Genomic DNA, 13,408 nt, shown 5'->3' with positions numbered 1-13,408 from the left:
GCACTCCTTTATATAATAAGCAAGTGACTACTTTAAGTCCAGCATTCCGCACCGTCCTACAGGAGAGAGTTAGCACTGATCACAGTGCTAGAAGGCCTCTTACTTATCGTATCAAGTAGCCTGTAGGCATCTGGGTGTGACTGGCCAGGAACTGGTGTAGCGGTAACTTGAGGAACACTTATTCAGTTTATATCCAGTCTGTTCCTGGCGGCGCAAGGCCCATTCTGTCCTGTAGCTGTGGCCTCCTGGTCATAGTCAACGGTGTAACAACTGTTACATCCTCCCTTACACTTGTGTATTGAAGACAGACAATAAACAATCTTGAATCTTGAATCAACCCGTGACTATAGACCCAAGCCTGCGTTCACCTGTAGTCACCTTTACCAGCTAAGAAAGGCCAACAACAGGTATTTATATCCCAGTCGCACACACGCACACACACACACACACACACACACAAAACATATCAAAATAGAATATTTTGAAAGCGGTCAGCACCATTAAATTGCCGGGGATTGATTTGCTTTAAACGGGCTCTCGGCAGAGCCGGGCGTTCGGATCGCGTTTATTTGCTTTGTGTGATTGTTGTGAGACCGTCTCCCCATTACGGATTCCCAGGCCGCTGAGTGGTTGCTGCCCGCGGCACAAAGCTGTCGTCGAAAGAGGACGATATTATCAATTTGCCAATTACCACTTTCCAGATCTGGAGACTTATTTCCTGCTAAGGAACCTGGCATTACTGCCAGCGCCTCTCCCCCTGCTCCGAGTCTCCGACCTGCATCGTCGCGCTTTAACAGCTACACACAGAGTCCCGCCCGCACTCAGAAAACTGAGCTTTTTAAATTGCTCCGGATTGGAGATGCGGGCCTTTTCGAAAGGCATTTCTCCGCTTTACCAGGGTACTTCAAAGTCTATGTCAATTTAATAACCTTCCATCTGGTAAGTGTGTTTACTGTAGGGAGAAACGGGAGAGCACTTATTCTTGCTCCAACCTGAATAAAGTCATAAATATTGGGATGATGATTACAGATGGGGGCCTGAAGCTTGATATGAAGCCCAAACAGGTATTTGTTTCCATTATAATGATTGGGCAATGCAACATTATCTGATTACATTTTAAAGGCTTGGGCTCTTAAGATTACGGGTAGGTCCATTTGCCCATGCAGTCGAGATTGAATCCTGTTTTTCAGTCTGTTACATATGCATTACACATACAAAGTAAAAAAATACATTTTGGAGATGCTGTTATGGCTTACACAGTTTACCTTCCTTACATACAGTTTGTACAACTGGATACTTTGCTGAAGCAATTCAGGTTACATACCTGAATCCACACTAGGCTGTATTGGCAGTGCCCCACCATGGAATCAAACCTGCAACCTTGATGTGTTAAGCCCAGTTCTCTAACCGCTATGCAACTCTATTGCCAGCAGGTAAACGCAGTCAGTGATTGGCCAGCTGCATTTCATATCGTTCCCATGGTGGTAATATGGGCCTGTCTCCTTCACAGGTGCGTGCTGGGTTGGTTAATTTGAAGAAAGAGACTAGAAAGGATGCTTTGAGCTCTAAAACACATTTTGATACTCATTTGGAATACTGGTTTCAGTCTTTCAACTCTCCAACATTGCAGAGACCAGGTACTGTTTGTCCTGCCTTCCAGGTAGTTCACCTTAAAAATCAGCCCTCCAACCCTCAGCGTAGGGGTAAGATTTTGGGTTTGCTCCTTAATTCAAAAGAGCAAAGAAATGTGCTTCTCAGTGCGGGCGTGGAAGTGGTATTTAAATGCAGGACGGTAAATTATGGCGGGGCAGTACTCAAACGCAAGCCCCGGAAAGGCTTGACACGTCAACCGCTACAACACATTTATTTCCACTACATTATATATTCCTCCAGGTTGCCAGGCAGTGGCAGCGCTGTTGACTGGCCCGCGTGCCCGCGACGATTTAAGCCCCGTCTGATGCGGGAATATTGACAAAGCAAGGCCTCGGGCTGATCGCACTCCATCACGGGAACAACATCCTTCCCACTTCCCAACGCTCCCGTTCACTCATACTTCCTGTCAGATATCGGTTCATTATACGCTCATATTTCTCTTTAGGGACGGGTGCATAAGGTTTAGAAAAGTGGGGATAAATCTTTTATTTAATCGAGTGTGACCCCCCCTTGTAAGAGTAGAGGTGGCGCTGTCCTAGAAGTTTGTATTCAGAATGTAATGTGTGCATAAAAAGCTGAGCATATTCAAAAGAATGAGACACGAGAAAGTATTCAAAAATTAAAGAGGTACTTTATTAATATATTATCAGAAAAGTCGTGCTTGTTTTTATCGTGGCTTTTTAAGGAAATACAGTAGTCGTCGACGCTGTACTGTGAAACGGACTCTCTTATCTCTTTTTAATGGGTGAGCCTCACCTTCCCATGGTCCTTCCCATAAACCGGGAAAGACCGGCGGGAATTCCAGGCCGCTCGTAAATGCTTCAGTGAATGTGCGAGAAGCCCTCTCCAGCCCCTGCAGTTAAACCGAATGAACAGCCAACCGTGAGCGATTCTGGTCCCCGTCTCTCGGAAAAGGACTGTGTGTTCGCTAAGAGAACACAACCAGAGGGAGTTCGCTGAGGGGTTTTTTTTTAACACTGCGTACCCATCAAACGCGCACCTATAATTCGGATGACTCCGTGTCCTGACTTCCTGTTGCCGTGCCACGCTAACCTGTGCATGCTCTCGCATCGGAACATGTGAGATGTGAGAGACGTGTGCCTATTTCTGAACACAAACTGTCAGCCCGTATTTGCTGTGTGTCTTTCCGGTAGTGTTCTGTCATGGCTTTATTGTCTGATGTGACATGTATAATATTGGCCCGACGATGACAACCAGAGCGAGAGAAGACCGCTAGAATACCGCTAGATACCATTTTCCTTGAGTCCATTTCGGCAATGATGAACCTTCATAAAAAATATGCTAATGGCAGCCATGCTCTGTCTTCTCTACTGTTAAATTAGGCAGCCCGTTCTTTCACCAGGTGCATTTGAAATGGCTCGCCAATAAACCTCTACATTGTTTTACATGGTACGGTTGAGCCACCGATCTGGGCGATCTGATGCAATCTCACTGCAGCATTAGTGCCATAAAAACAGATGGGATGATGCATTCAGATCAGAGCTGATCTCTTCCTGCTGCCTTGCAGCTCTCAGTCAATGACCTAATGCTGTCCTGTAAACATCCTGTGACACACTTGCTTTTTGCCAATCTTTATTTCCCCTAAATAAGCGGGAAATGTAGACGCCAGAGTGGTTGTGTCTTAAATGTGACTCAATAACTGTCAACCCGTGAAGACAGACACAGGGGATCTCAGTACAGGAAGTGAAATTAGATAGCTTTATAGGGTTCCGCAACACATTCGAGAAAATGTTTTTAAACCTGTCAGAAACTTCCTAAGAGGTAGGACGACTCTGAAAGCCTGCTGTCTCAAAACAGCACTCGCCTGGAATTTGGACCTTAAAATTGAGTTTTAAGTTTCTGTTTCCACATCAGTATCACCGCCATTTCAGATACACCCTCCATATTCTACCTCACAACGTATCAAAATGACTTCCCAAAACCAGCGATTTAGGAACCTAAATTGGGAGCGGGGTTCGGTGTTAATCCCAGTGAAGTGAAAGCGCAGTCGCAGTGAGAGTCCGGCTCCTAATCTCTGCTGCTCAGATGGCACCGGTCCAGGATTGGAGGGGACTTGGGTAATGCCACAGATTGGTTGCACTTGGATTGACAGATGCAGCCATGCAAGCCAAACTTAATCAGCATAAATTAATGTGGTGGTGATGGGGAAGGGGGGGAACAAATCTTTTGTTGCTTCCTTTCAAAAGAAGGCTTGTGGCCATGTAAAGAGATGCAGCTTTTCTCTGAAAGCTCCCCCCGCTCAAAGTTGTGTCGTTTGTAAGTGTGCCCGCTTATGGGCATTGTATTTTTCTGTCTAATACGATTTCTTTCTTACTTTCGAGGCGTAAACACGCATAAACATCGGCAGTCGAAGCTATTCACACATTGCGCGTATATCGGAGACAATGGGACGGGTTTGAACAAAGCCGGTGTCTTTGCAGAAAAACCAAAACAAAACGCCGTTTGCAGTAAAAGCAAATCTGAGTTCTTTGGGGTTTTAGTTCTTTGGGGTTTTTTTAACATGCCTTGACTGCGGTTTTAAACCAGCACATTGTTTACAGTCACCGCCTGGGTAATTCCCATAAACTCTTGGCTTACTGCATGTTGTCATTTTTATTCAAATTCATAATTACTGTTCGCGTCTCCCTGTGATTTATGGTGTGCTGCCTGCCGTTGCGCATCGTGCTATTGGACGATCGGGAGCTTGCACGTCCGCGATTCGCTCGTGCCTCTCTGCTCATGTGTGTTTGAATGCTCGGGATGAGGTCGTATAAATAAATAATAACGCGCTGCCCACACCGCCTGTGATCCCGTCAGTCCGTCTCATAAGGAACGAAACCACATTGGTTTTGCTGGTACGTTAGCCATTTAAATTCAGGGTTATGAATCATGAATATAATCAGGCTTCGAACTCGATGAAGGCTACGTGCTGTGCCTGGATAAAGCAATGCTAGCAATCTCTTGTAAGACACCTGACATATTCTGATTGTATTTTATTTTTATTGCTGTGTCTGAAATGCATGCTAAAGCCAGTACTTTAATATGTTTAAAATAAGGAATATAAAGGTTTATACAAAGCAACTGTAATTTGAAGAAGGTATTGTTTTTGTTTGTTTAAAATGCTGTTTTTAAACCAAAAAAATTCATGGCTATCCAGAGATATTTTTTTGTGAGAATGAACAAAACCTCTCACCAAAAATTCTCAGCAATGACACAATTTTTTACAAAGATTAAACATGAACATGGGACTGAAATGATTGCATGGAGTTCCAAAAGCAGAGTCAAGTGAAGCAACAAGAAGTGTAGACAGTCTTCCTGGACCAGAAAGGAAAACTAAAGGTGTGGAACACAACACAACAACAAATGAGTGTTGTTCCAAATTTAGGATGGCTGGGTTCATTTTGAAATCCTTTGTCCCAAATCCTAAAGAAAGTATGAAAGCGACGTGTGTCCAGAATCTTAATTGGCTGAAGCCAGAGCCACTTTGCTACACCCCATTAAGACAACACGGGCCTTTCTCCTCAGAAGACAAAGAAAACACTTACAGAAACCAAAGGAGCCGGAATCATAATTAGACCAACATGCCTGGGTGACACTAACCGCCGGATAGTGACTGCCCTGGCCTCCGTCTATGATATTTTAATTAAATCCTGAGACAGCGATGATATGTTGCCTCCCTTTGGTCTTTTAATTAAAAGCAAACGCGTCGGGAGTCGGCGGGACCCGGCGTTAACAGTTGGGCCGAGAGAGACACGCACTCGGAAGACAATGAGCTTTCACTCCTGGAACCCACCCACGGGCCGACTGAATGCCAAACCACAGAGCCTCCTTACACAAGCTCGACACCCTCCGACTTTAATTAGGCCTGCAGACTGCGAGATGGAGCCGGCCGTAAATCTGCCTCCTCTGGCTCCCGGTTAGCGCGCTTTCCCCTCCCGTCTGTCCGGGCGGACGCCGTCCAAACGCGCCGTGTTTTCCAACCGCACTTTGATGCTCGCTAAAATGCAAACATCTCGCTTTTCCATTCTCGTTCTCGTCGGCATTGTAGTCCTTAAATGCCCTGGCGTCCACCGTTTGCCGCAAAATTGCGTGTGCCCGTCCTGCAGAAGTTCCTGTCTACCCTGAAACAGTGACTGTCATTGTAAATGTTCCCTGGGGGGTGAGAATGTGTGTGGCTGAAGGGCTGGAGAGGGAGCGAGCCCCACTCTGAGAAGGGCAGTGTGATGTCATGTCAGATGACCTCCCGCCCACATGTTTGTATTGTTTTATTGCTGCCATCATCACCATTAAGTCCTTGCGTAGGTGTGAATTTGTATCGTTATGATGACATCAGAGGTATGTTTTGACAACACGACGCTGATTAGAAAACTGAAGTGCAAGTCGCTGTTGGTTTTTTTTTTTTGTTCTTAATCAAATTCATTCTATGAATAGCTTCTAAAGACCATTAGTGTGCACCACTGACTCATTTTGACAACAACCCAGCACCTATGGGCTGAAGGCAGTACACACACCCACACAATATCACCATGAAAACGGTCAGGATCATGTGACATTATGAAATGTCCTTCGTACACTGCAAATATCAAGAAGCCTTCTTTCTGCATGTTTGGTCCCTGTTCTTGCTGAAATATTTAACTTATTTCAATTATGATATCTTCAGCCTCTTTTCTCAGAAATGCTGTAGAACTAGGTTCAATTATTTTATATGCATTTAATAATAATTAGTTTAATAATGCATTAGTCACAACATTGTACTTAAGACAATGTTAATAGTCCTAAACAGATAAATACAGTTTCCAAATAAATTTTACACAAGGTTACAATCTTTACTGTTGCTATGTAATATATGTTCCAATTTCAGAACTAAGGTTACGATCCTTACTATTGCTATGTAATATATTTTCCAATCTCAGAGCTAAGGTTACAATCCTTACTGTTGCTATGTAATATATATTCCAATCTCAGAACTAAGGTTACAATCCTTACTGTTGCTATGTAATATATATTCCAATCTCAGAACTAAGGTTACAATCCTTACTGTTGCTATGTAATATATATTCCAATCTCAGAACTAAGGTTACAATCCTTACTGTTGCTATGTAATATATATTCCAATCTCAGTGCTTAAGTATGACCTTAACGTCCATTAACTTATCACCAACAGTGCACTAATGCTTTTAAAAAAGTGTATATAACTGTATATTATTTATGATTTTCTGTCGTCTTTCACATATTCACTGCAGGTCAAATGCAAATGCGCTGTTGCAAGGTCCGTGTTGACCAATCTGATAAACCTCATTCAGCTGTATTTCCAAGGCTAGCAAACTGTTGGGTGGAGTGGGGGTGGGGGTCGGGTGGTCATGAGGTGGGGGAGGTGGTGGGGGAGGGGGGTTGTGGGGGGGTGAGGGTTGGTTGCCCAGAGACAGACTGCCAACTTCCTCTCTTTCTGCCTGGCGACAAGTAACAGAAGATTTTTCTGCTTAGCCAGGGCTCGTCAGGGCCACAGGAATAATGCACCCTGACAGGCCTGGATGAGCACAGTGGCCATTTACTGTATGGAGTGACTGACGGGGAGGCCGGGGCGAGAAATCCCAGGGCCCTGCATTTAGGGCCCGGAGTAATGGAGCTGAATGGGCACATTATTCCGTCTCGGGGCCGGTTCTGACCAGCCTGCCCGGCCAGAATCCCATCCAGCCTCTGCACACTCAGCTCCATTCACTTCCGTGGGGCTGTCCCTACAAAGGAACTGCAGCCCAATGTGCTGAGTGAACACAGAAACAAAATATCCAACAACTAGGAACTACAACAACGACAGTGCATGTATTATTTGCAGTAACTTAAAGCTGTTAAAAATCATTATAAAAATAATTACATTATATATATACGTGTGTGTATATACACACACACACATTATATATATATATATATATATATATAAAACGAGAGAGCGAGAGAGAGAAAAAGTTACACTTTGTTGCATTAACAGCAAATACCATTCCCCTCACCAAGTTAAAAAGTCGTTGTTTTTTTGAACTTGGTGGAATCAGCATGATTTTGCAAACTGATGTACAGTAGTGGCTTTTTGAAGCCAAATGCATAGAATAAACAGGATGATCATGGACTTGGTTCAGTATAGATTTCTATAGCCATTTTTCTAGGATACGCCACGCAAGTGAGTCCAAATTTTCAGTACGAAGCACAATGGCACTTACGCTACACCTGGACCACGGTGCACAGAAACATATCAAAGGCCTGACACTGCATGACCAACACTCAATGGTAAGGGTACGCTAAGTACCTACATATGTGTTCAGGTGTTTATAATATGTGCTTGGGGTGCACTAGAGTCCTGCGACTGTGCAGAAATCGTTAGTGAAGGAGTTTACATGCTCTGCCGCGTCCAGCAGTGACTCACTATTCAGATCAGCACCTGGGTTGTTCTGGATAAACTGGGCTATATAACGTAAATAATGGTGACCTTTCAGCTGTTTTAAGGTTGCATCAACCTGAGAGGACAGACGTGAGTTCGATAATCATATCAGATATACGTTTCTGAGCTCTCTTAATCAACCACAGTACAGGTATTTTTTTAGAATGTATTTGTTTCACATCATATTGCTAGGAAATTTTCAGCCTTTTTAAAGACATTGATTCTTCTCACTGTCACTTGCATTGGGCTAACTGATTGACAGGCGTAATGACGCTACCTACTGTTAGCTTTCTGTCAACTGGCATCATCTAATGGGGGTTCATTAACATGAGTCATTGTTCCTGTTGTCCAGCAAAATTACATGAAGACCGTGGAACTATTCCCTATTAAGTACGAAAACCAGGGTCTACCTCAAGTGCAGGAAATGCATATAGTTATAAATTTAACAGTGTGCATTGAGAGCCATTCAAGACGACATTTGAATTTGCCTGCTTACAATAAAAAAAACACCACTCTTGCGCTCCACTTCAAAGAATTAATCAGAGAGTCTGCAAGAGACGCCACGTAATATTTTAAGCCGGCAAATAATCCCTTCTTTTTCCTTGCTTTTCCGCCAATCTCTGCCAGGAATAAGCTCGCTGTGCTAATCCGGCAGAGAGAACTGGCGTTTGCTCCTCGGCCGTCCCGCGCGGCGATTCCAGGCTTCCACCCGCAAGCCGTGCGCCGAATGCACGATTGATATTTGCGCCGGATATTTTCACCGGATTAAGATTCGCCACATTTTACGCCAGCGTCCGTACCGCCCGAGTTGGGCTTTGTTCTTCCCCCACACCCGCGCACACACACACACACACCTTGAAGCTACGCTTCCTGGATATCAGCAACGTTTCCCATAACAGTCCAGTCCCCCATTCTTGCAAGCTTCACAGCCCAGTTCTACGTAGATCGGCGAGCTTTCTCCAAACACACAGAGATGAACGATGGACATTTCCAGCCTTTTGTCTGCATTTGCATGAAACGGCTGAAATGTGCTGTGTAAAAAAAGCAGGTGGCACTTTCAGGGTGGTAGAGAGTGTTTGTGACTAACGGGCTCTCAGGCTCATGGCTGTAGGCTTCTGTTCCAGATTGCTCTATATGGGCAACAGAAGGTGCTAAACGAAAAGCAAGAACAGATCAGTCCACCCTGACCCGCAGTGAGCATTTTGCAAACAGATGATTTATCATACAGGCATGTAAGACAGAGGGGAGGTACCGGTTTGATTCCGTGTTTGATGAGTCTGGGTATCTGGGGCAACCATCAGTGTCACACTATCAGAACATGAGGTGGCATTTGTTTATCTGTATCGTGTCTGACCCAAGTAAGTGTTGCACATAGTCATGGCCTGAAATTTACTTAACTGAAATTGAAGTATTTCATTTTTTTGACATAATACAAGTGTCAAAAATATGTTGCAGTGAAAATATTTCCAAAAATATTTTTTCTTTTATTTTTATTGAATGTCCCTTGTGTAGCCTTCAGCACAGTATAAAATATGGGTTCTTTGAGATTAAGACCAGAGAGAAAACCTAATTGGCGGGTCTTAGGAGGACATGTGACCGTGCAGTGACCGTGCCGACGGTCCGGCGTGTGCTCAGAGCATTGATTAATCCTTAATGTGGCCCTTCTGCTGACCTCATAATGTGGAGCGCCAGGGCGTAACGCCATTCGGTGGCATGTGTGCGGGCACGGGCGATGCCATGGTGTTCCAGATTTGGCATGACCGGGAGAACATCCCTGCTCCTGGGTCCTGAGCCGTGTTCCGGAATGGCAGCCCCTGCTCCTCAGGGAAGCAGGGAGGCTGCTCACCTGGTAACACCTGCCCTGCGCGGGATTGGCTGATTAACAGGGATGGAGAGGCAGCGCTCCCGAGTGCGCCGCAGTTTGAGCCAATCCAGATCTTTCAAGAAGCCAGGCGGCCACCGACAGGCTGGTTCCTCTCCAGTGCACCACCGGGCTTCTTCTGTAACCTGGAATGGCTCACATAGCTGTGCACCAGGCGTGTTGTTCCCTCCCTCGCAATAATGTAACCACTTTAACATGCCACTCACACAGTAAAATGCCCAGTGTTGATTCCACTCTAACGGTGTACATATGGTACTACTCTGGACCAAAGGAGTACTCTGTAAGGGGTGACATAACACTAGATGTTTTACTGTGCACACATTCAGCGAGTGATGATGTGCTGCACCACGTCTGTACGACAGCCACGCTTATCCAGGGCAGGCAACCACTGACACTATTTATAGACCTCGTCCATATGGCAGATATCACAGATGCACATTGCATTAGGTACTGTGCAGTGCTGTAAGGAAGTATGAACAACCCAAACAACAGGTACTACTTCGATGACTGTCCGGGATTCATATTTCCATAATATGCTGGACATAGTACGCTATCTATTTATCAGCTTTCTGCTACCTTGGTGTAGGCTTTGTGCTCACGACTAATACCCATCCCTAAAATTAATTTGCAAGTACCACAGATCATGATTGAGTTCAAGTTCCAATTACACATAGAAATACATATAATGTACTATACTTAGCCTATGGTTTTGTCCTCCTATAATAACAAATATAAACTATAAACCTTGATTTTCAGTAAACAAAATGGTAAAGATTCAATTAACTAAGAAACTACTAATTACACAGTGACCAGAAAATGAAACACAGGCAATATTGTAACACCAATTCTATTGTACTTTCATTGGAAGATGTATTTCTCAATGCCAATAAAAGAGAACTAATATTGATGATGAATAGCCGTTTGCATGGATCATAATACTTCATCAAAAGATTTCCATTTGTTTATATTTCGCGTCAATATATCAATATTTATCTGAGCACTTAATGCACCATAAACTACTTTACCAAATGCAAAATCTATATGCAAAGACCAATTTCAACTTTTATAGGGTCGTCGTGTACACCAGATATCCTCTCGGAACGGCCATTCCGTCTTCCGACCTCCATTGCGAGGTGGAGGGTGCTGAACGTACACGCACAGACCACAACATCCGCAGTGTACCCTGAAGCCACCCAGCTCACATGCAGAAAATGCCCTGAAGGGTCCGTGGTTATTTCCTGCACGGACGGAGCTACTTAATTGAACGTCTCCAAGTAATCATATGCACAAATAACAAAAAGGGGAGAAAGAAAACAAAACAATTGCTGAGATACCGCCAGTTAAAGTTGAGGTCGACATATTTTCTATTCTGATGATCCCAAAATTCGGAGTTAGAATACATTTCAGCAGTGTATTTAATATTAAAATGGTTCATTTAAGCTGGTATTCAATCAACAGAAATAAGTCTGTCTATAAAGCGGGGTAAATCTCCTAAGTTTTCCATATAGGCCAGCAGTGATGTATAGACAGATCCATTGTTTCATGTTTGCATTAACGAACTGGGAACTCGCGTTTTACAGGTGGAAATTTGTCTCAGAGGGCTGACGGAAAGGAGTCTACAAGCAACTTGGTTCAAGAATGCATTATAATAGCCTATATAAAATACCCTGTCCGTTTCCACTATTCTCTTTGTCAGTCAGTGCCGTTTTTTTTTTTCATTTGCATGAAGCAGAAAACGAGGACTTAATTGTGCGGACCGGGGGGATGCAGCAGAAGCACACAGTGAATACGCTCAGCTGAAATGCCCCCATTTCGCCTGAGGAAACATCACAGAAACCGACGTCGAAAGCCAATGCCTGTTACTTTATCAACAACGAGAATGGTTAAATAGAATACATAAATGTGTTTTCAAACAATTAGGTTTCCAAAAAACAAATCCGTAAATGTGTCCAGTGCGTGCCGCAAACTGAACCATATTGCGCGAACCCCCCAGACACAAATGGTTATGCTTGGTACAGCAACCCAGACAAACGTAAGGCAGTTCATTCAATTAAAGGCGAGTCAGAAATAACAGTTTCCTACCTGGATGCTGCAGATGAGCCATATTATGTAAGGCAGCATTGAGGTGATGATACCGACGAGCCCTTGGCAGCACATTGATTTGAGGACTTTTTTAAATCTCAGTGTCGTTGAGTCGCCGGCTCATCGAAACAATGGCGAATTTTCTGCAGCATCAGACCGCTGGCAGTCCCCCACTCGCAACCGACCCAAGGCGAACGAGAGCGTGCTCTCGGTTTTCACCAATGCGCCGCTATAAGGCAGCGTTCCTATATCAAGGGTCCCTAATTTTGGCCATCAGTTTCGAATAATGATCGATTTGGTTAGCGAGGCTTAACAGTCCGCGACAGCTCGGTGTGATGAATGGAAATTAAGCGCTACCCATCACTTTCCGAACGAGACTGACACACAGAGGCAACATTCTCACTCCCCGCTTACGCCCCGCCCTAGTCTCCCATGAAGCCAGCAGCCAGCGAACAAGACATGCACACACCGAGGAGAGAGAGGGGGGAGGCGGGTAGTGGGTGGACACTGCATCTATTCACTACTTTGCCGTCTCAAATCCAGTAGCTGCTGTTCCGGGCAGGAGTCATTGTTGCGCAAAGAGTTAGCATTGCGCGGGTGTGTGTCCCTGTCCCGCTGTGCGCGTTCATTTGAATGGTCGGATAGATGCAAAGATTTGAAGAAAAGATGTGGTCTCTCTGGCGACGAGAAAGCACACTGATCAAAACAAAGTCGTGGACCACTGTGTGATCTGTGAATATTTATCGGACAAACTTATGCGCAAATAGACAGTAGAGCAAACATCTCTTCGGTTTTCTTAAGGACTACTCAAGTGTATTTTTTCCGGTTTGATTCTTGTTATTATCGTATTATCAACTACTACTGTTGCTTTGACAACAACATCCCGAGTTGAGTTTCTAAGGGACCACTGCAATTCCCATGCCTATATCACAACATGACTGTGGAGAAAATAAAATATTTGGAAATGGCAGTTGATGCGCCATGCCGGAGATCATACTTTTCAAGTTGTGCGAAAAACAGACATCTCAGGCACAGTTACCCTTCTGAAAATTAGCTTCCTGGTTAAAACAGAAACATTCCCCCCCTGCATCAATTATGTCAGATGTGCGTTGTTTACAGGTTGTTCAGGGCTGTTTTCTGAAAACACAATCTCTATTTTCAAATTAGAGGCAGGTCAGAACGCCTCGGGAGAATGAGGCGTTTGATCTATTTGAAAATAGGCCTGAAGGACAAATATTTAATTTGGTGACCTATACACATAATACTTATAAATGCTTAATTTTGTGTATTCAAGAAAACAGTATCTGCACCTAAGTCTTATAAATCACAAGAGTCTCCCCGAGGTAAAATAAAGCCGAAAA

At 44.2% G+C, this 13,408-nt stretch overlaps 1 protein-coding gene across 2 annotated transcripts in view; it reads right to left on the bottom strand.

Moving 5' to 3' along the window:
* Window positions 1-12,477, bottom strand: part of ptpro (protein tyrosine phosphatase receptor type O) — a 39,050-nt gene extending 26,573 nt beyond the window's left edge. For both annotated transcript variants that reach the window (XM_064319404.1, XM_064319408.1), the window contains exon 1: window positions 12,048-12,477. In XM_064319404.1, the coding sequence (XP_064175474.1) occupies window positions 12,048-12,122 (75 nt within the window). In that variant the 5' untranslated portion in view covers window positions 12,123-12,477. The remainder of the gene's footprint in view (window positions 1-12,047) is intronic.
* Window positions 12,478-13,408: the final 931 nt, after the last annotated feature.

This window comes from Anguilla rostrata, chromosome 19 (genome assembly GCF_018555375.3).
Source record: "Anguilla rostrata isolate EN2019 chromosome 19, ASM1855537v3, whole genome shotgun sequence".
Classification (NCBI taxonomy): domain Eukaryota; kingdom Metazoa; phylum Chordata; class Actinopteri; order Anguilliformes; family Anguillidae; genus Anguilla; species Anguilla rostrata.
The sequence above is the reverse complement of the archived record's forward strand: the minus strand, read 5'-3'. Positions and strand labels throughout refer to the sequence as shown.